At 37.1% G+C, this 20,171-nt stretch overlaps 2 protein-coding genes across 2 annotated transcripts in view; both read left to right on the top strand.

The window, feature by feature from the left end:
* Positions 1-262: 262 nt before the first annotated feature.
* gabra6a (gamma-aminobutyric acid type A receptor subunit alpha6a) lies at positions 263-16,001 on the top strand. The gene is made up of 10 exons (XM_079390670.1): positions 263-413; positions 524-630; positions 1,339-1,406; positions 1,651-1,871; positions 2,444-2,526; positions 2,603-2,746; positions 3,499-3,651; positions 8,188-8,435; positions 9,685-9,920; positions 14,871-16,001. Exons 1-10 carry the CDS (start codon positions 379-381, stop codon positions 14,881-14,883), a joined length of 1,308 nt encoding a protein of 435 aa, XP_079246796.1. The 5' UTR covers positions 263-378; the 3' UTR covers positions 14,884-16,001.
* A 2,466-nt stretch (positions 16,002-18,467) lies between these two features.
* Positions 18,468-20,171, top strand: part of LOC306853352 (gamma-aminobutyric acid receptor subunit beta-2-like) — a gene marked incomplete at its 5' end in the record, with an annotated part of 48,283 nt that continues 46,579 nt past the window's right edge. The window contains 3 exons of the mRNA XM_079390671.1: positions 18,468-18,541; positions 18,634-18,725; positions 19,298-19,365. Of these exons, the coding sequence (XP_079246797.1) occupies positions 18,468-18,541; positions 18,634-18,725; positions 19,298-19,365 (234 nt within the window). The remainder of the gene's footprint in view (positions 18,542-18,633; positions 18,726-19,297; positions 19,366-20,171) is intronic.

Raw genomic sequence — 20,171 nt, 5'->3', positions numbered from 1 at the left:
AGAGTGTTGTATTAAGACACTTCTTTCATCCAAGTCCAACAAGCCCACCTTCAATCTTTTGGATTTAGAGGTCCCTAAAAAATCAAAAAAAGGATTCCAGTTCCTGTAAAAAAGGTTTATCCTTCAAGGCCGCAGAGAAAGCGACTAGTTTGCTAGTTAATGTCTAGTTTGCTGGATGATACTCTTTAACCTGTTGCTAAAATAGCAAGTGGATTTGACTAATCCTTTAATTTGATTATCCTGAAAGCATTCATTTCTCTTCACATTCAGAGTCATACATAAGACAGCGCTGTAAGGCATTCTAGAGCACATTATACATGACCTCTAACCATTGAAGGCTTTATTTTATTTATATTTATTGACCTGTTTGTCACAGAAATGGCTCTTCTTTTGGCCTTGTTATGTCTCACAAGGTGAGTTAACGGACTACTTTAAATGAGTTCACTTTAATGTCTAATTTAACCTGACTTAGGTCCAAATTCACTGAAAGGACTAATCAAGGTGGTAATTTCTCTCCGTGTAGTGTTGCAGATGTATTAGGAAAGCAAAAGATCAATTCAGAAAATATAACACGGATTCTAGACGGACTTCTTGAGGGTTATGACAATCGCCTGCGTCCGGGATCTGGAGGTAAGCACAGGCCTCACAGTATAGAAATACATGATTTAGTACAGTTTTGACATTTGATACATTACGTGGTTCAAAGATGAGACGTCCCATTTTGGTGTTTGCATCAAATTAAATTGACAAAAGTGATTTTATTATACATAGAAAGCATATTAAATGCAAGTGTCTATTTTAATAATTCTAATAAGTTTTGTGAAAATAAAATGTCAAAATATGTGTGAAATACTGTTCCATTGTTATTCAGCGTAACATATATTTATATAAAAATGAAACAACATACTTATTCTGACCTGTAAAATATATAAAGAATAAGTGACCATACTACATTTTTATTATAGTTTAAATGATTAAATACGCATTGCTGATAAACGGTGTTTTGAAGGATAGTGGCAAAGATCAGTAAAGATTTAAAATGACAATTAATTAGTATTTTAGGGCTGAACTGTGATCCGTAAATAGTCTTGTAATGTCATCTAATGATTCTAGTTGTAAATATGCCTGACGAGATGTTGTTACACTAAATGACGTTTTTGTAAATCATGGTAAAAATGCATGATAGTCATTATTTATATGTGTGAATTTTTTTTTTAAAGCTGTATTAAGCTTTATTGTTTGATTTGTCTTTGCCCCATGTATTTCACCTCATTTTGCTGTAACAATATAATATACTCACGTTTCTGCATGTTGTATAATCTGTAATTAACTTTGCAGTCTCTATAACCGAGGTCAAAACAGACATATTTGTCACAAGTTTTGGACCAGTATCTGATGTTAAGATGGTAAGAAAATACAGCACCCAATTTTTACAACTTCATGTTTTATTAACGTACAAATTTAATTTATTCATAGTGGCTAAAGTACTTTATAAGTAGATAATAAGCTGACATTTTATGTCTGTTCAAACTAATATGTCAAGTCTCACCCACACTATGCTTAAAGAAGAACTCAAATGATGAATTCATTTCGGTTGTAGCCATAAAAAAAAGAACATGATTCACAGAAAGAAGTTGCTGTTTCTCTCAGGAGTTCACCATGGATATGTTTTTCCGCCAAATGTGGGTTGATGAGAGGTTAGCCTTTCAGGGGCCCGTTGAAATCTTGCCTTTGAACAACCGCATGGTGGACAAGATCTGGACGCCTGACACGTTTTTTCACAATGCAAGGACGTCCCTCGCACACAACATGACGTCTCCCAACAAGCTGTTTCGAATCATGCAAAACGGCACGGTCTTTTACACCATGAGGTAAAACAATCAGATGAGATCAGTTTTGAAAAACACTTGATAGGAAACCTTCGGAAATCTGTTTCAGTGTAAATGTGAATGTTTTTATTAAGATATGTGACCCTGGAGCACAAATACAGTCATAAGGGTCAATTTTCTAAATTGAGATGTATACATCATCTGAAAGCTGAATAAATAATCTTTCCATTGATGTATGGTTTGTTAGGACAGGACAATATTTGGCTGATATACAACTATTAGAAAATCTGAGGGTGCAAAAAAATCTAAATATTGAGAAAATCACCTTTAAAGTTGTTCAAATTAAGTTCTTAGCAATGCATATTACTAATCAAAAATTAAGTTTTGATATATTTACAGTAGGAAATTTACAAAATATCTTCATGTAACATGATCTTTAATTAATATCCTAATGATTTTTGGCATAAAAGAAAAATGTATAATTTTGACCCATACAATGTATTGTTGGCTATTGCTACAAATAAACCTGTGCTACTTTTGTGCTGCAGGGTCACATATTATAATAGCCAATAATTTGTGTCATTGAATAAATGCTTGTTTTCTCTATATTCCAGGCTGACTGTAAGAGCAGTATGTCCAATGGTGTTGATGGACTTTCCTATGGATGGACACACATGTCCTCTCCTGTTTGGAAGCTGTAAGATCTGTCTGTCTGTCTGTTTTCCATCCATCCTTCCATCCACCGTTCTTCAACTGCTTTCTCTTACCTTCAGATGCTTACACTAATCGTGAAATTGTCTACACGTGGAGGAAGGGTCTTCAAGCATCTGTAGACTTTCCTCCAGAATCATCAAGCTTACTTCAGTATGATCTTGTGGGCCAGACCTTGTTCAGCGAAACATATAAATTCAGCACAGGTGTGTTTTCATTTATTGCTCAGGTTTCCCTAAATATTACAGATGTAGCATGCCAGATGTCTTGTACTATTACTAGTAGGGGTGAGCGATATTTATCATCTGCGAACATATCATACGTTTTAACGATATGTGGGCTGATATTATGGAGCCATTGACTTTGCAAAAAAACTACTACTACCTACTGGTAGTTTTAATATCATATCTATTTATCCATGACAGGCCTAAACCAGCCAAGTTACCAGCATAAAAACACACATATATTGTTTAATTATCATTATCGAAAAATCACAAAAGCAATATCACACACCCCTATTACTATGGTAAAAGACTTATCTAATTGTGTGTATTAAGAGCTAGAGTTCTTGGCCAGCTTACCCTCTGAGAGGCAATCTAAGATGCTTAACTGATCAGGCCTAATTCATGAGGTCTGTAGAAATAGCTGCGTTACAATAAGCCCGTTTCAGCCCAGTAATGAGGCTCAGTAATGAGGAATTTATAGGCAGACATAAAGCAGGGACCACTCGCTGGGTGCCCAATCAGATCTGTGGGAAATGGATCAGGCTCAAACCCAAAAGAAAGATCTGTGCTTGCTTACCTTTTCTTGTAATTAGAAATAAAGAGCCAAAATTCCCTCTGAATGTTTTGGAGTTGTGCTCGGCCAAATGGGCTTGATCAGAGCATCATATGGATGTATTGAATTTGCACGATTTGTCTTCATCAATGTCCTCCTCTAATGTCTTGGCACCGTCTAGGTCTGTATTCTGTCCAGGTTGTCCATTTCTATCTTCAGAGGAAGCTTGGCTACCATCTCATCCAAACATACATCCCATTGATTATGGTGGTTGTGCTGTCACAAGTGGCATTCTGGATCAACAAGGAGTCTGTCCCGGCTCGAACAGTGGCTGGTATGACTGTGTCTTTTTAAATTAAACATCTGTACTGTCCTTGGATTTATGAAAGATCTCTTATGTTGATCAAGGCTGCATTTATTTGACCAATATACAGTAAAAACAGTAAAATAGTGAAATATTATTACAAAAGCTGTTTTGTACAGTATGTGAATATATTGTAAAATGTAATTTATTGCTATAATCAAAGCTGTATTTTCAGCATCATTACTCCAATCTTCAGTGTCACATGATCCTTCAGAAATACTTCTGATATACTGATTTGCTGCTCAACAAACATTTCTGATTATTATTATCAATGTTGAAAACAGTTGTACTGCTGAATATTTGTGTGGAAACCGTAATGCATTTTTAAAAAAGAACAGCATTTATTTAAAATATAAATCTTTTATAACATTGATATACATTGATACATATTGATCAATTTACAGTTTTTTTGGATTGCTTAAGCACGATTTTCAAAACAGGGCCCGTGTTTTCAAAACACTACACACAATTAGCACAACCACACACCCAATTAGCAAAACACGACAGATCCTTTGCATAATTAAACACTCTTGTAAAAACTATACACTTCTGTTTAAAAACCACACTTTGTTACCATATGAAACACACGTCTCACATTTTACTATACTCTGTTTGCACGAGTTACACTCTGCTGTGATAAACCTAAAACACTTTTAGCACTTCTACTTCCCTATGATTAGAGTAGGCTACCATCAACAAAGTACAAATATAAAGTAAATCCATCAAACACTACACAAGACCAATGTTGCAGACTGAAGAAACGCATTTATTTCTCAACACGCCCAAAATGTTGACATGGAGATTCATAATACTGTAACAAAATGTCACTTTACGTATTGTACTGCAAGTTTACTGTTACAAAAAAACAACAAAAAACTAGACATGGTCTCTTCGCCTAGCTGGATCTGGCCAGAGAATTTCATCAACAGCGCAGGCAATGTTGTCATTAGCAAGACACCTTGGAAAGAAACGTCTTGAATGACGAATCCATCCTTGCATTGCTGCTACCTCCATCTGGTCACAGGCCTCCTCCATGGCTTGGATGAGGGGTACCTCAGCCTGGAGACGGAGATCATATACCTTCCACCGCCATGCAGAGAAAAACTCTTCTATAGGGTTGAGGAATGGAGAGTATGGTGGAAGATATAGGACGGTGAAATGTGGATGTTGCTGAAACCAGTTCTGAACCAGAGCAGAGCGGTGGAAAGACACATTGTCCCAGACAACAATGTATTGCATATGATCGATTTGATTTGCTGCTGTTATGTTGTGCAATTGGTCCAAGAATGTAAGTATGAGTGCTGTGTTGTAAGGGCCCATATGGGCATGGCGGTGGAGGACCCCATTCTGTGTAATGGCTGCACAGAGTGTTATATTACCCCCACGTTGCCCTGGGACATTGACTATAGCCCTGTGGCCAATGATGTTTCTTCCCCTCCTTCGTGTTCTCGTCAGGTTGAACCCAGCCTCATCTACGTAAATGAACTCATGCTGGATCTCCTCTCCATCCATTCGTAAAACTCCCTGAAGAACAGTGTCAGGCAAAATTGTGTAGTTCAGTGTAGATCTAGTATACATATTACAGTACAGTAAAAGATTATGAGACAGTATGCAAGATCACACTGCTAAAGTGAATACATACCTCTGCATAATCATGCCGCAGTCGTTTCACCCTTTCGGAATTGCGCTCGAAAGGCACTCGATAAATTTGCTTCATTTGAATATGGTTTTTTTTAGGATGCGTGCCAGTGTTGATGTTGAGACCTGATGGATATCGTTGAAACTGGCATGGTTATTGACAATGTTAGCTTGGAGCTGATTGAGTGTTATAGCATTGTTGGCCCAAACCATGTTTACTATCTCCCGCTCTTGCTGTTCTGTGAACATAGGAGGCCTTCCCCCTTGTCGTTCCTGACCCTCAATCCTATGTAGAAAAAAAACAGTATACAATAGTACAGTAATTTCACCGGAAAAGGTAACAGAAGTGCTGATACTGCATAGAATACAGTACTGTAAGCAGTTACTGAAACCGTGCAGATGTTTTTGATATGTGATATTTTTACAATACCTATTTTCCAGTCGAAATGTTCTTATCACACTTGCCACTGTGTATCGGCTTAGATGTGGCTGTACTCGCAGTCCAGCCTCCCTCAGCATCAGGCCGTGGTTGACAACGTGGTCAACCAGTGTTGCGCGGATCTCATTTGTCAGATTCGGTCCTCTTTGAGCACCTTCTTGTCTTCCTCTTCCTCTTCCTCTTCCTCTACCTCCAGCATGACCTCCATCTCTTCCTCTTCCTCTGTTGATTCCTCTTCCTCCTCCTCCTCCTCCTTCTCCTTCTCGTCGTCTTACTCTTTCTCTGACTCTTTCCATTGTGCTTGAAGACCGATGAACTCACCTGCTGCTTTTTATAGTGCTTATACACCTGATTGGTGTGTCTACAATTAAGCAAACAAGTGTTTGCACACCTGATGACTGTGTTGAACCAATTGGTTGGACGGTGCGGTAATTTGACAGTCAGTGCTTTGGTATTGCAAGGAAGTGACTTCATGATAGATTTTTGTGTGTAATGTATGTTAAGTGTGTTTAGTGTTTTGCAAATCACTGTGTGTAGAGTTTTGCAACAAGTGTGAGGTTGACAATGTGCTTATAGTTGTGCAAATATGGGCTGATGTTTTGCTTCTTGAGTGTAAGGTTTTGCTAATAGTGTACTACTTTTAATTTTAGTGTGTAAGCAATCCAAAAAAACTGTAATGTGTCCTTGATGAATAAAAAAACAAAACAAAACATACTGACCCCATACTTTTGAACTTCAGTGTATGTTTGGCTATGTTTTAGTGTTTCATTGGGAAATTTGAAGCACAGTTTTAACATTATTTAATTGTAAAAAGAGAAAAATTAAGAATCAGAATATTTTTCAATAGCTGCTTACCCATCATCTCACAGTCATCACTCATGACATGCTATGGTCCGTATTTATTCTATGGAATAGCATACTACTCTTACTGATGCAATATATAGTACTACATCAGCAAGAGTAGAAACAATATATTTAACTCATGGCAAAATTTGGTAATTCTGTATATTGTCTGAGGGGTTGGCATCATCTCAGATCATTTAAGGGTTGGATCCAGACTGAAGCTTCAGTAATACCACGGGATGTTAATCAACAGAGAAACAAATAGAGACATATATATATAAATATATATATATATATATATATATATATATATATGTATGTGTGTATGTATGTATGTGTGTGTGTGTGTGTGTGTGTGTGTGTGTGTGTGCATATATGTGTGTGTGTGTGTGCATATATGTGTGTGTGTGTGTATGTGTGTGTGTGTGTGTGTGCATATATGTGTGTGTATGTGTGTGTGTGTGTGTGCATATATGTGTGTGTGTGTGTGTATGTGTGTGTGTGTGCATATATGTGTGTGTGTGTGTGTGTGTGTGTGTGTGCATATATGTGTGTGTGTGTGTGCATATATGTGTGTGTGTGTGTGTGTGTGTGTGTGTGTGCATATATGTGTGTGTGTGTGTGTGTGTATGTGTGTGTGTGTGTGTGTGTGTGTGCATATATGTGTGTGTGTGTGTGTGTGTGTGTGTGTGTGTATACTTGGCATATATATATATATATATATATATTATAAAATTCCTTTTGCATTTTAGCACTTAATCTGTAATTTATTTTCAGTTAAATCAGCATTTCCAATTTTACAGTTTTTCATCTAATTATAGATCTAATTATATATATACTTTATATTTTATTTCAGCTTTATTTCAATTACTGAAGATATTTTTTAATATTTTGCGTTTTAGTTTCACTTGACCCTATTTTTTTTCTGTATATAAAGAATATGCCCAATTCATTTGCAGTATACAGATATGGTGTGATTTACAAACCAAAGTACAGTTTGTAATTTTTTCCTTGATTATTAGATCAACCTGCCAATAGACATTTCTACACAAAACTATAATAAAAGTGCAAAAATACCAATTTTAATTTCCAAGATGATAACTAAATGCCATTTGCTTGAACGTATAATGAGTTCATGTAACCACAATGCAGCAAACAACATAATTCATACTGTTTCACATGCTATTTAATAATATAGTATACTAGTGGTCTTAAAGGGATAGTTCACCCAAAAAATGAAATTCTGTCATCATTTGCTCACCCTCAAGACCTGTGTGAGTTTCTTTCTGCTGTTGAACACAGAAGAAGATATTTTGAAGAATGTTGGTAACCGGACAGTTGCTGGTAGCCATTGACTTCTATAGTATGGAAAAACAATTCTATGGAGGTCAATGGGGACTAGCAGCTGTTTGGTTACCAACATTGATACAGATTTGGAACAACATGAGGGTGAGTAAATTTTTGGGTGAACTATCCCTTTAACTATTCCCCGTTTAGTTTTTTTTTTTCATGTTCTCAATGTTTCTGGGATAATTTCTCATATAAATCTGCACTTGTGTCTTCACATAATCTCCTGTGACCTTCAGGAATCACCACTGTGCTCACCATGACCACTCTGAGCATCAGCGCCCGCTCCTCGCTGCCCAAAGTCTCCTACGCCACCGCTATGGACTGGTTCATCGCCGTCTGCTTTGCTTTCGTGGCTTCGGCCCTCATCGAGTTTGCTGCGGTCAACTACTTTGCCACGCTCGAGGCCAACAGGGAAAAACGCCGGCTCTCCAGGGCCTCTGTTCTGGAGTCCATAGCCCAGGGCAGCGACGACGAGCTGGAGACGGTAACGATCTCCTGCGAGCCTCGCTTAATTAACACCACTCTGTGGTCACATGCAGCTCCTGTTTATACGATATGCACAACACGAGCGCTGCTCTTCACAAACCAGTGAGCTGTGTCACCGTTACTGTGATGCTAAATGAGTGTCGCTGCATCTGCATATATATGTGCTTCCAACAGGGACGGTTAAATACCTCTAAAGACATACAGTGGTGACCAAAATGATTAGCCGCTGATTAGCCGCATTTTTTAGCCGCTGAAAATGCTAGTGTTCTCATCACTGTATTTAGCATGCAGAACTAAATACATAACACATGGCTCAACCTTTAATGCATGTGTTAAGAAGCGAATTGTTCAGGTGCTCAGTGAGGAGTCATGCTCTCTTGCAGTCACGTGTGAGTTGTAGTTCTTATCTGTTGTGCTGAGTTGGATATGGTAATTCTACAGGCGTGCGGCGTCTCCCGGGACTGCTCTCACGCGGGGAGCTCATAGTTGGTGTTTTAAAAATAGCCGCCCGTATTAAAACTGCGAGCCATGACTCTTGTAATCTCTCACCTGTGCTGCGGATCCACTTGCTCCAGTTCTCTCCGGCTTAGAGCCAGTGCCAGCATGAAGGGTGTAGTTTAACCTCTTATAAGTGCAATAAAATGTGTTTGAAATGTTGCTATATATTGGCGAGTCCAATTAATCAATTGATATTTGGCTATTTTAAGATTATGTGGTAGATGTTTCGCCACTGTTGGGCTGGTGAAATCCAGTCGTTTTAATAGGATTCCATTCAATCTAGAATTTTGTTAGAGCCACATGCAGAAATAACCTAATTTTGGTGAATATTTGAACGGCCAGAAAGTGCCATTTATTGTGTATTATGTATAAAGCACAGTTCACTCATAAGTCAAAGCAAGCAGGTTTTTTTGGTCAGCATGGTGAATTTGTGTGACAAACTTGAACCCGTTGCAAATGTAATCTGTGTGGAAATCTTTCGCCGGAACAAAATTCCCGATTGTGTGGATTTCTATTGAAATATCTGGATTTCGGTTGCGAAAATTCAATGGTAAATGTGGCGGCACCTTTAAGTCAGAGTAAATTTTGAGTAATTATGATCTTCAATAACTGTCTGTTTCTTTTTATTTAAAGCTGATTTTTCCTATCTGTAAGTGTTATACAGTGTTGTGAAAAAGCATTTGCCCCATCCCGATTTTTTATATCAGGTGGGATTGATTCATGTTCTTCACGGTTTGTTTTTATCACAGCCTCAGTCTGATACCAGTGGCTTTAGCCGCAGAAGACGGGCCAACTCTGTGTCTGAGGCGCCCATGGCTCGCTATCCCATCTTCCTCCAGGGCTCGGCCGTCCCACCCAACATGATGCTGGCCGGCACCAGTGCCATAGACAAATACGCCCGCATCCTCTTCCCTCTGGCCTTTGGGCTCTTCAACCTCATCTACTGGTACATCTACCTGAGCAAGGACACCATGGAAAAGCCCAGGTCTGTGCTCTGAGAACAGAAAAGAGGAGTTTTTAGTATTTTTTAGTATGTTTAGGCCTGTCGCAATAATCAATATATCGACTTATCGCACAATATATGTACATGATAGTGTTGTAGTCAAGACCACCTAATCCGAAACCAAGACAAGACCAAAACCAGACCAGCATTGCTCAAATTCATCTAAAGGATCCATCACTGAAAAAAATTATTCATTGAATTTACTCAATTTTTTTAAGGTAAGTGGTTGCAATCAATTTATTTTATCTACATTTAAATAAACATTATTTAGTTGACTAACCTTCAACATATATATTTTTTTAATTAAATGTAGCTAAAATAAATTGTTTGCAACCACTTTAACATTTTTTCAGTGCATTTACTACCTGAGGAATGCCTTATTTTTAATCATTAAATACAATAATAAGACACTTACAACGAAATCATCGTTCATCAAATTTCATCTGAATTGATACATTTACAAATGCATACATAATGATGAGAATAATGTTAAAAATTTGTTTACTGAATGTTTTTATAAAAGCAATATCTTTTTTTCAAAACAGTTCTCCTGCTCTTGTGATTTTGCTTAATTATTTATATAAAAATCCACATCTTATACACTCAAGCATTTATACTCTCAAGCACTTTTTTTGCAACAATATCTTTAATTTTGTGGGTGTATGCATTAATTTTGGTAACGTTTTTGACAGTCCCTCTATAATTTCTGACCCGGCGTAACAGTATAAATCATTTGTTCTCAGCCAGGGGCCGGGGCCCACTATGGGGCCTCATGCAAGATGACTTAAAATTGTTTAAAATAAAACAAAACAAGCTTTAAAATGAACTAGAACAGGTAAACATCAAAGATATTTTTTAGTATTTTTATAATGAATATACATCTTTCTAGTCATACTAAGCTCTAAAATATGTTGTTTGAGTGGAGGGGGGCCTTCAAATGTAAAAACAAAATTAGTTATGGATTGCATTTGAAGCTGGAAGTTTTACATCCAATCACATTAATGATGGTTGTAAATAAATCAGACAATTTGGTGATATCCCGCAGTTGTGGTCTTGAAACAAAATCCCGAGTCCTCTTAGTCTGAGACCAAGACAAGACCAAGACCATCAAAAAATGAGTCTTAAGACCGGTCTTGAGTACTACAACACTAGTACATGACCTCAATCATTTTTGGTGATGCAATATATTATACATAAAAAATTTACATAAAAATTCATATCACCATGTTTTTTGCATTCCTCTTGCGCCGGTGTCTTCTGCAGCTTCTCGTACATAACGTGGTGTAGTCATGAGGTGCTAGTTCACATTTAACAAATGCTTCTATAAAAAAGGTTTCATCTGCAGATATGGCCATAGTTAGGATCTGTGCCTTTGTGCATACGGACATCTCTGCTAAGTAGAGGTTGTGTTTTTCAGCAATAGTGTGCATCCTTAAATTACAGAGAAAAGAAGCTCAGGGAAAAAGTTCTTTGTGCATTTTTACTTGTTATTTTGCACTTTTTGTTAGAAAATGATTATTTATTCAAGTTTTTTAAGGTATCTAATGTTTTTAATACTTAATTTTCATGATCTACATCATTTTGTCGTCATTTGAAAGTGTCTAGGCCTTCTTGCATTATTATTACGCTGTTATAATATGATTGCATATTCAGTGGCATAAAATGCTCTCAAAATGACAATAATATCGCTTATCGCAATTATTTCTGGGACAATATATCGCACAGCACAAAGTTGTTATCATGACAGGCCTAATTATGTTGTGTTCTTTCTCTCTGTTTTATTGGAGTGTAACTCAGAATCAGAATTAGCTTTATTCGTCAAGTGTGCGCAGACACACAAGGAATGTGTGTGTGTTTAAGGTGCTCTTGGTACATACATGCATATCTGACGAGAACAGAAAACAAGACTTTACAATATCTAATAATAATGTGTATGAATCTGGAACAGAAGATTTATGTACAGATTTGTGCATTATTTGCTCTATATACAGCTGTATAAATAAAGAGATATGCATTTATATATTAGAATTACAGATAACAGGTAATAATTCCTGTGTTGGACATGGCACACTTAAAGGGTTCTTCACAGCGATGCATTCAGTCAAAGGTTCTTTAAAGAACCATCTCTTTCTTAGCTTTTTATAATCTGAAGACCCTTCCTTCACCACAAACACATTTTTGTGAAACAGAAAGTTTCTGCAGCTTCTTTATTGAAGCATTCAGACAAAAAAGGCTCTTCTATGGCATCGTGAAGCACCTTTAAGAGTGCATGGTTTCATGCCTAGAGGTTCTAGTGCACAGAGATCTGTAACTAGTTATAAAGGTAGAAAATCAGACAGCAGTGAGATTAAATTTGTGCTCACGGCTGCAATTCTGACTTGAAAAAGCATTCCCGTCCTTGTACAGCTCAAATTACAACTTCTAAACTGATTTTCTGAGATAATTTAATGTGGAAACACTCAAAATGTCGCTGATTCAGCTGTAAAATCTAGTTGTAACTTCTAGGAAGTTCAGTTTCATTTTTCATATAAATCGCTATTTTTATGTCTTAATAATCAGAATCAGAAAGAGCTTTATTGCAAGTGTGCTTGCACATACAAGGAGTTTGTTTTAGTGACATAAGCTTCCAGTACACAGAGACAATACAAATAAGATGAGAATAAAAAATACACATATGGAAATATAAATACACAAAAATCCGAAAAATAAATAAATTGTATGTACAGTTGTGCTATGATGATAGAACTGAATAGAATAGAATGGATGTGCTAGGATGGAGGTGGGAACAAATAAATATAAGATTATTGCTCATTTTTATTGCATAATGTGGGGAACATTTAACTGTTCATAATGCAAGATTAATCTAAAAATATACAATATAGTGCACAGTGCTGGGTAGATTACTTACAAATTGTAGTCCATTACGGACAAAAATTGTAGTATAATCTGGATTACACATATCGAGTAATGCACCTCGTATGGCGTGCATGTGCTGTTTATTTTATTCTTTAATTATTTGTTATCAGTATCATGAAATGCATTAAACATTACATTACAGCAGGGTTTCCCAAACTGGGGTTCATGAAAAGATAATAATTAATGAAATCCAAAAAATATGAAAAGCTATATTGCATGAACAAACATTAATAAACATAAAAACATAGCCAAAGTCTTCCAGGTTTTAAATATTTTGTCCAGACGTCCAATATTAATAATTAGTGAAGGTCACTGGATATGATTAAGACGTAATATTTCACCGCTATGCATCAGCAGTGTTTAGTAACTTGCATAATTATTAGTCTTGATTTTATAAGTGGAAGATTCATTAAGAAAGAAATTTAAAAGAACAAAATAAGAACTGGGGTGAATCAACAAATTAAGAATATTTTTTTATAATAATATGCAATCATGTAATCCGTAAAAAAGTTACTGTAATCTGATTATGAGCATTTTTAAACATAATGTAATCTAATTAAATTCTTAATATTTGGCAACCGGAAACGAAATTGGCAATTTTGTATTTTATTATATTTGCTAATATGTGTCCCTGGAGCACAAAACCGGTCTTAAGTCTCTGGGGTATATTTGTAGCAATAGCCAAAAATACATTGTTTGGGTCAAAATGATTGATTTTTCTTTTATGCCAAAAATCATTAGGATATTAAGATCATGTTCCATGAAGATAGTTTGTAAATTTCCTACCATAAATATATCAAAACTTAATTTTTGATTAGTAATATGCATTGCTAAGAACTTCATTTGAACAACTTTAAAGATGATTTTCTCAATATTTAGATTTTTTTTGCTCCCTCAGATTCCAGATTTTCAGCCAAATATTGTCCTATCATAACAAACCATACATCAATGGAAAGATTATTTATTCAGCTTCAGATGATGTATAAATCTCAATTTTGAAAAAATGGACACTTAAGACTGGTTTGTGCTCCAGGGTCACTTATTGCAGTGTTTATTTATAAATAATTTTATAGATTTATTTTAAACTTTTGCATCTCAGCAGAAAAAAAGACTGACTTGTCTGACATTTTTCTTTTTCGCTGAAAATTGTAGGATAAACGCATGAGACAACATTTATAACATGATTGAGAACTCCGTCATGTTTCACGATCTTAAAAAAAGAGCAATAACATTTTGATTATAGGCCATCATACAAAATATATAGGCTTTATATTGCGATTTCTCTGCCATTCATTTTTCCTGAATTGGAAACGGTGTGTTTTATCATATTTATTTCTGCTCTGTAGCTTATCTTCTCATCCCAGCTCCACAGAATGCCATAGATGTATTTTTCAGGAAACTACGACGGCACACACTGGATGTTTTATCGAGGCTGTAAATATATGAATAATTTGTGAACCTAAAACAGCCGCGGGACTCCAGCAGGTGAAAACAGGAGAGATGAGGATCCTTCTGGGTGACTCTGTTGCTGCGGTTGTTGAGGTTAGAGCCCTATTCAAGATTTATCCTACAAAAAAAAAATCTGCTATATATTTTCTTTCTTCTCCAAATCAAATTAATCTGATTTGTTCAAAGGGATCATGAAGCAAACGTCACATTTAATCCCAAATTTCCCTCAATGCCGAAGGCGTGAGATTTACCGAATCAAGAAAATCAACACATCGTCTCAAAATAGAGTCACTTATCAAACTCAAACGCTGAAGTGTCATTATTTGTTTTCCTGAGGGGAGCTAAAGGCAGTCATTTGAGGCCTTTTGCAATGTACCGCCTGAAATATAAGATGTAATAACGTACGATCGAGCCACGGCTCTGTGCATTAGCACCCAGATTTCACACAGAAAAATGATTTTCATCAAACATTAATCATTGACGTCAGGATACAGGCGATGCATGTATGCCACGTTTTTCATCTCTGCTGATCTTGTATTTGTCTTTCATTGTGTTTTATCTCCACAGGGAGATCGAGTGAGTTTCTCCTGAGAAGATGAGACCGTGTGCTCGACTTTCCTTTGGACCTCTGTCTCTCACTTTCGTCATCTAGCAGCTGCATCCTTGATAGAGCACAAGGCAGTCTAACACATTTACATTTATCCAAAGCGACTTACATTGCATTCAAGTTACAGTTTTTACATTTTATCAGCTCTTGCTTTCCCTGGGACTCGAACCCATGACCTTGGCGTTGCTAGCGCCATGCTCTACTATTTGAGCTACAGGAAAGCATTTGACACTATTTGACAAGCATTTGATCCTGTTCCTTTCCTATTTTATCACCTATATAGACTTTCCACTCCATTTGACTTTATATTCGCAGCTGAAGGCTACGTTGTTATACTAACCCTGGTACATTGCAAAGCCTCCTCTGGTTCTGCTCTAGTTCTGCTCTTCTGCATGTGTGTGTGTGTGTGTGTGTGTGTGTGTGTAGCACACTAAGGAGTTGATGACATAATCTGCAGCTCTAACTGGTGATGCAACATTCAACCAATGCTTTCAGTGGCCTGCCCTCTACAGAGACACGGCTCGCACTGCACCAGATTAAAAGCGCCGGGTTTATACTTACAGCTTCAAAGATTTGGCCTTGGAAATAGAGGAGAAAAAGTGCATCCATAGAACTCAACTTGTACGAACACCATTCATACGAGTACGTTTGCAGACGCGTATGGTGCCTCTCTTGACGCGGTGGCGCTGTGACAGAGGGATGGGGTAAAGCTCAGCGTGGGGGGTGGATATTTAATATGTATTCTCAGCTCACGGTCTGTTTGATGTTCTCTGATGTTTCTCTGTGCATCTCGGCTCTCTCTCTCTCTCTCTCTGTTGGGAGAACAATGCCCAGGAATGCATGAATGCATACAACTCATAAGACTATTGTGCTTAACATAATAAATGGGTTTTAAAACCCATTTGGAGGAGATAATGTGGCACTGAAGAATAGATATGAAGGTGCTAATATAATAATCTCAGGAATTAAGAATTTATACTTGCATTATGTACTTGAATAATGCGTGTATGCATTAGCATTTCTTGCCTAATTAAGTTATTTTTCTGATGGTCAACTCATGCAATCCACTAAACATTTCATGTTTAACCCTCATGTTGTGTTTGTATCACTTGGAGAGTATTTTGTAGTAGTTAATGCTATTGCATTGGACTAAAACTTTCTGACTTTGCTCACACAGGGTATCACAACCAAAAATTATATATATATATATATACTGTGTGTGTGCATTTATACATATATATTTTACCCACCTTGTTGCGCTGTTCCTGGTCAAAAATGACCGGCCTACAAAAAATAGTTTGTACTTCTCTCATTATGCTATATTTTTTTCTAAATCTTAGGTCAATCTTTTTATGAACTTGTTTTCTTTCGATTCGTTTTGTATTTCTTTTTGGAATTGATTGATCGTCGACCTCATTGATCTGAGTTCATGCACCTTTTGAGTGAACTCTGCCAAAATTATCCACAAATATAGCCGAGGCATACAATCAAGCAGCACCAAACAGAACTGCATAATTTTATTAGCATAATGAGAGAAGCAATTATAAAGGCCGAGTATTTTTGACCCAGAAAATTATGAAAAGGACTTTCAGTATAGCACTGAAAGGGTTAAAAGTGATTAGGTAACACTTTATTTTAAGGTGTCCTTACACATGTTACATGTACTTACTATTATAATAACAAAAAGTTATGCATAATTACAGTCAAACCAAAAATTATTCAGACACCAGATATAATTTTTTGATATTTTGTTACTAGTGGGTGCAGGACACCATGTAAGTGAGTTCATTTATGTAAGTGAGGACAGCAAAATAAAGTGAACTGTGGCATATTATACCCACAAATTCTTGATACAGTGGACTACCAGTAAAATTTGGGATCAAAAAATATTCAGACACTTTGACTTAAAAATGTTTTGCTTAAGTGTTTTTATTCTTTACGTGCTAATGCGACCGTTTTACACCACAGACTGAACAAAATTAAGCATTGCTTGGTAATTAGTTGACCAAAATTGGTATTATCTAATTGTTTACTTAAATTTAACAGCTGAATATCAAACCTTTCTATCAAAGTTATCTAACATTATCAAGATGAATTTGGGTTACACTTTAAGGTGTCCTTATTACAGTGTAATTAAGTACTGAGTAATATTAATTAACTACATGTACTTACTATATGGTTAGGGTTAGGATTAGGGTTTGGCTTAGGGTCACTTGCATGTAATTATGCATAATTTATTGTTATTATAATAGTAACGTGTAACAAGGACACCTTAAAATAAAGTGTTACCTGAATTTGTTCTGACGCAGTTTAACTCTGAGTTCTTGTCATATTTTATTACCATTTTCTAAACTATAACGAATCAAATGTGATATAATGTGAGAAATATTGAAGGTGTCTGAATAAATTTGGGTTTGAATGTACATGCAAGTAACCCTAAGACAAACCCTACACTAAAAAAAAAAAAAAAAAAAAAAAAAGAAACTAATTTTTTTAAAGTAAGTGGTTGCAATCAATTTATTTTAGCTACATTTTAAAAAACAAATTTAGTTGATTAACTTTGAACACACACACACACACACACACACACACATATATACATATATAATTAAATGTAGCTAAAATAAATGGTTTGCAAACACTTACCTTAAAAAAAATGTAGTATCATTTTTTCAGTGTAATCCTAACCATATAGTACATGTATATTACTCAGTACTTAATTATATAATTACACTGTAACAAGGACACCTTAAAATAAAGTGTAACCAGTGATTATTTTCGAAATTTGGTGCCTCTTATGACACAAAACGTACACACTTTTTCATCTTCACATTGTTATAACCTACATTTATAACGTTTTAGTTAAATTTAATTAGTTTTGAGATCATCTAAATACTAGTGATCTCCATAAAATTGACAAAATAATCTTTTAACAGATTTAAAATTCTTGGGAAGACGGACTAAAATGATCGATGACTTATCCTGCACTCAGGGGCGTGTTCAACTTTTCGTCCAATCAAATGCTTTGTGGAATGAAAAAGCCCCTCCCCCTAGTGCCACCTGTTTCGCTTTAAGGGTTGCAATTTAAAGTAGCTACTGTCAAATTTCAATAGGCATTACATAGCGAAGAAACCTCGCATTTGCTCTTTTAACTGTAATATATAGATTTTTTTCTCCTCACAATAAACACATTGCGCAAACTCTTTATTTGGAGACCTTAAAGCAAATGTTAATGATCTGAAGTTCGCTATGACTAAACCCCATCATGTCACCTTCCAAGTTCCACATTCACACACAGGACTAAAAATGCTGCATGGAGATCACCTGATGTCTTCTTCTTCTTCTTCTTCTTCTTCTCTTGATTTGGTTTATTCAGTCGTCCCTTTAATTTTTCCCCCGCAATGGAAACAGCTCATCCAGCATCATCAGGAGCTGCTCTTTGATCTGGAGCTGGCGTGTGCGCATGCGCAGCTCATTGCCTTCGCTGCACTGGCTTCAGTAAGTTGGATGTGCGCTGTCTTCATCATCACATCCAAAATCCCATCAAAACTGTTGCGATGGAGAGTATCGGAAAAACCCCGCACATCTTCCTATTATGTCCGCTGATCGTGGCCGTGGCGTGCGCGCAAAGGTAGGGTGGCGTTTTGTGGCGTTTCAGAAAAGAAAATGATATGTTTTTGGGATGTAAGAGGAATTTAAGATCATCTCGTGATATTATTGCAGTAACAGAGACCCGAGCAATATGCCGGTGGTCAAAGACACCGTGGACAGACTCATGAAAGGATACGACATTCGGCTGAGGCCAGATTTCGGAGGTAGGCTAATGCATGAGTAAAATTCGTATAATTGTTGCATTTGGATTGTCACGCGCACTAACATGCCTAATTACTCATGCAAATCTTGTTCATTCATCTCAGTCTCTGATCAGGCGTGCATGTCAATGCATGAGAAAAATGAACGCACGCTTATTTACCGCTATTTCATCTTTTCCCAGAGAGGGAGGCTAACTTGGGGATCAATTCAATTTGCAGTGCAACTTTTGTTGCATCATGACAGCAAATTAAATGGCATGCTTTAAAATCTCCTTTGATGCACGCATACGAGTCCATCACAGAAGATGCTCAAGCTGTTATTGATAGAAGGACGCGTCTAACTGTGCATTTGTCAGTCATGCAGTTGCGTTCACCTCCAGTGCTTGTAACAAATCAACAATTTCATGCGCAATGCCACGTGAATTTGGGGTGTTGGTGTTTCACACATAATGCATGCAGTTTTCATGTATAGAATACGATTTAGTGTCATTTGGCACCTGCACGTACAAGTGTGGGAATATATGCATGCATGCAATTTCCCTTTTAATAATTTTTCCCCCCTTTCTCTCCATCAGGCGCTCCAGTGGCGGTAGGGATGAATATAGATATAGCCAGCATAGACATGGTATCCGAAGTAAACATGGTATGTTGCATGTAACAGTTTTCCATTTTGTGTCAAAATGCAATGCGTTATGCACACTAACTTGAGGCGCACCAGCTGATGTGGCTCACACACACACGATGATTAGACGTGAAGCCGCAGAAGTTCATTGGCATGCTGCGGTATCTGCTCTGCATTTCGCTGCTGACATTTGAATTCAAAGCACACGCGCACTGGCTCACTCGCACGCGCACCCGCACGCGCTCCGCATGTCTCACGCTGTGTTTTATGTGCCACCGAGAAACGAGCACGTTCGTGGATGCACCTTTCCACTCTGTGACTTGGGTTTAATCGCAAATCTAGTTCAAGGTGAGCGTTGCCCTCTCAAGGAGAAAGACGGCGCGTGCCGCGTACACTGACAGAATCACGTTTCTTTGTCAACAGAGAGGGGTTTCGAGAGATGCACGACTACAAACAGCATCTATCGACGTTTCATAGATGCATGTTCTTTTTAAAAATGCTCAGATGATAAACTGTGATGCAAAGCAACATACTGTTGATGGGCACCGCTAAAAAGTTGATCTCGCGTGAGCGCACCCTCTGTCGGACGCGGCGCGCAGCGCAGCTGTAATTGCAGGGGAATATGTATGGCTGTGAAATTAAAGATTTATGGCTCGTACTCATTGCAGCTTTATCATTTCAGTGGGGGTGATGGAGTTTGTTTTCAATTCATTTCCCAGTCGCTCATTTTAACTCGATGAAGGTGAAGTGGCCTGTGCCAGGAGCTCTGCATTTTCTCCACCGATCTGTGTGGAAAAACAGAAGCATGCCTTGTTTGCAGATTGAGT

This window comes from Barbus barbus (genome assembly GCF_936440315.1).
Source record: "Barbus barbus genome assembly, chromosome: 33".
NCBI classification, from domain to species: domain Eukaryota; kingdom Metazoa; phylum Chordata; class Actinopteri; order Cypriniformes; family Cyprinidae; genus Barbus; species Barbus barbus.
This window is presented reverse-complemented; position numbering and strand designations above follow the sequence as displayed.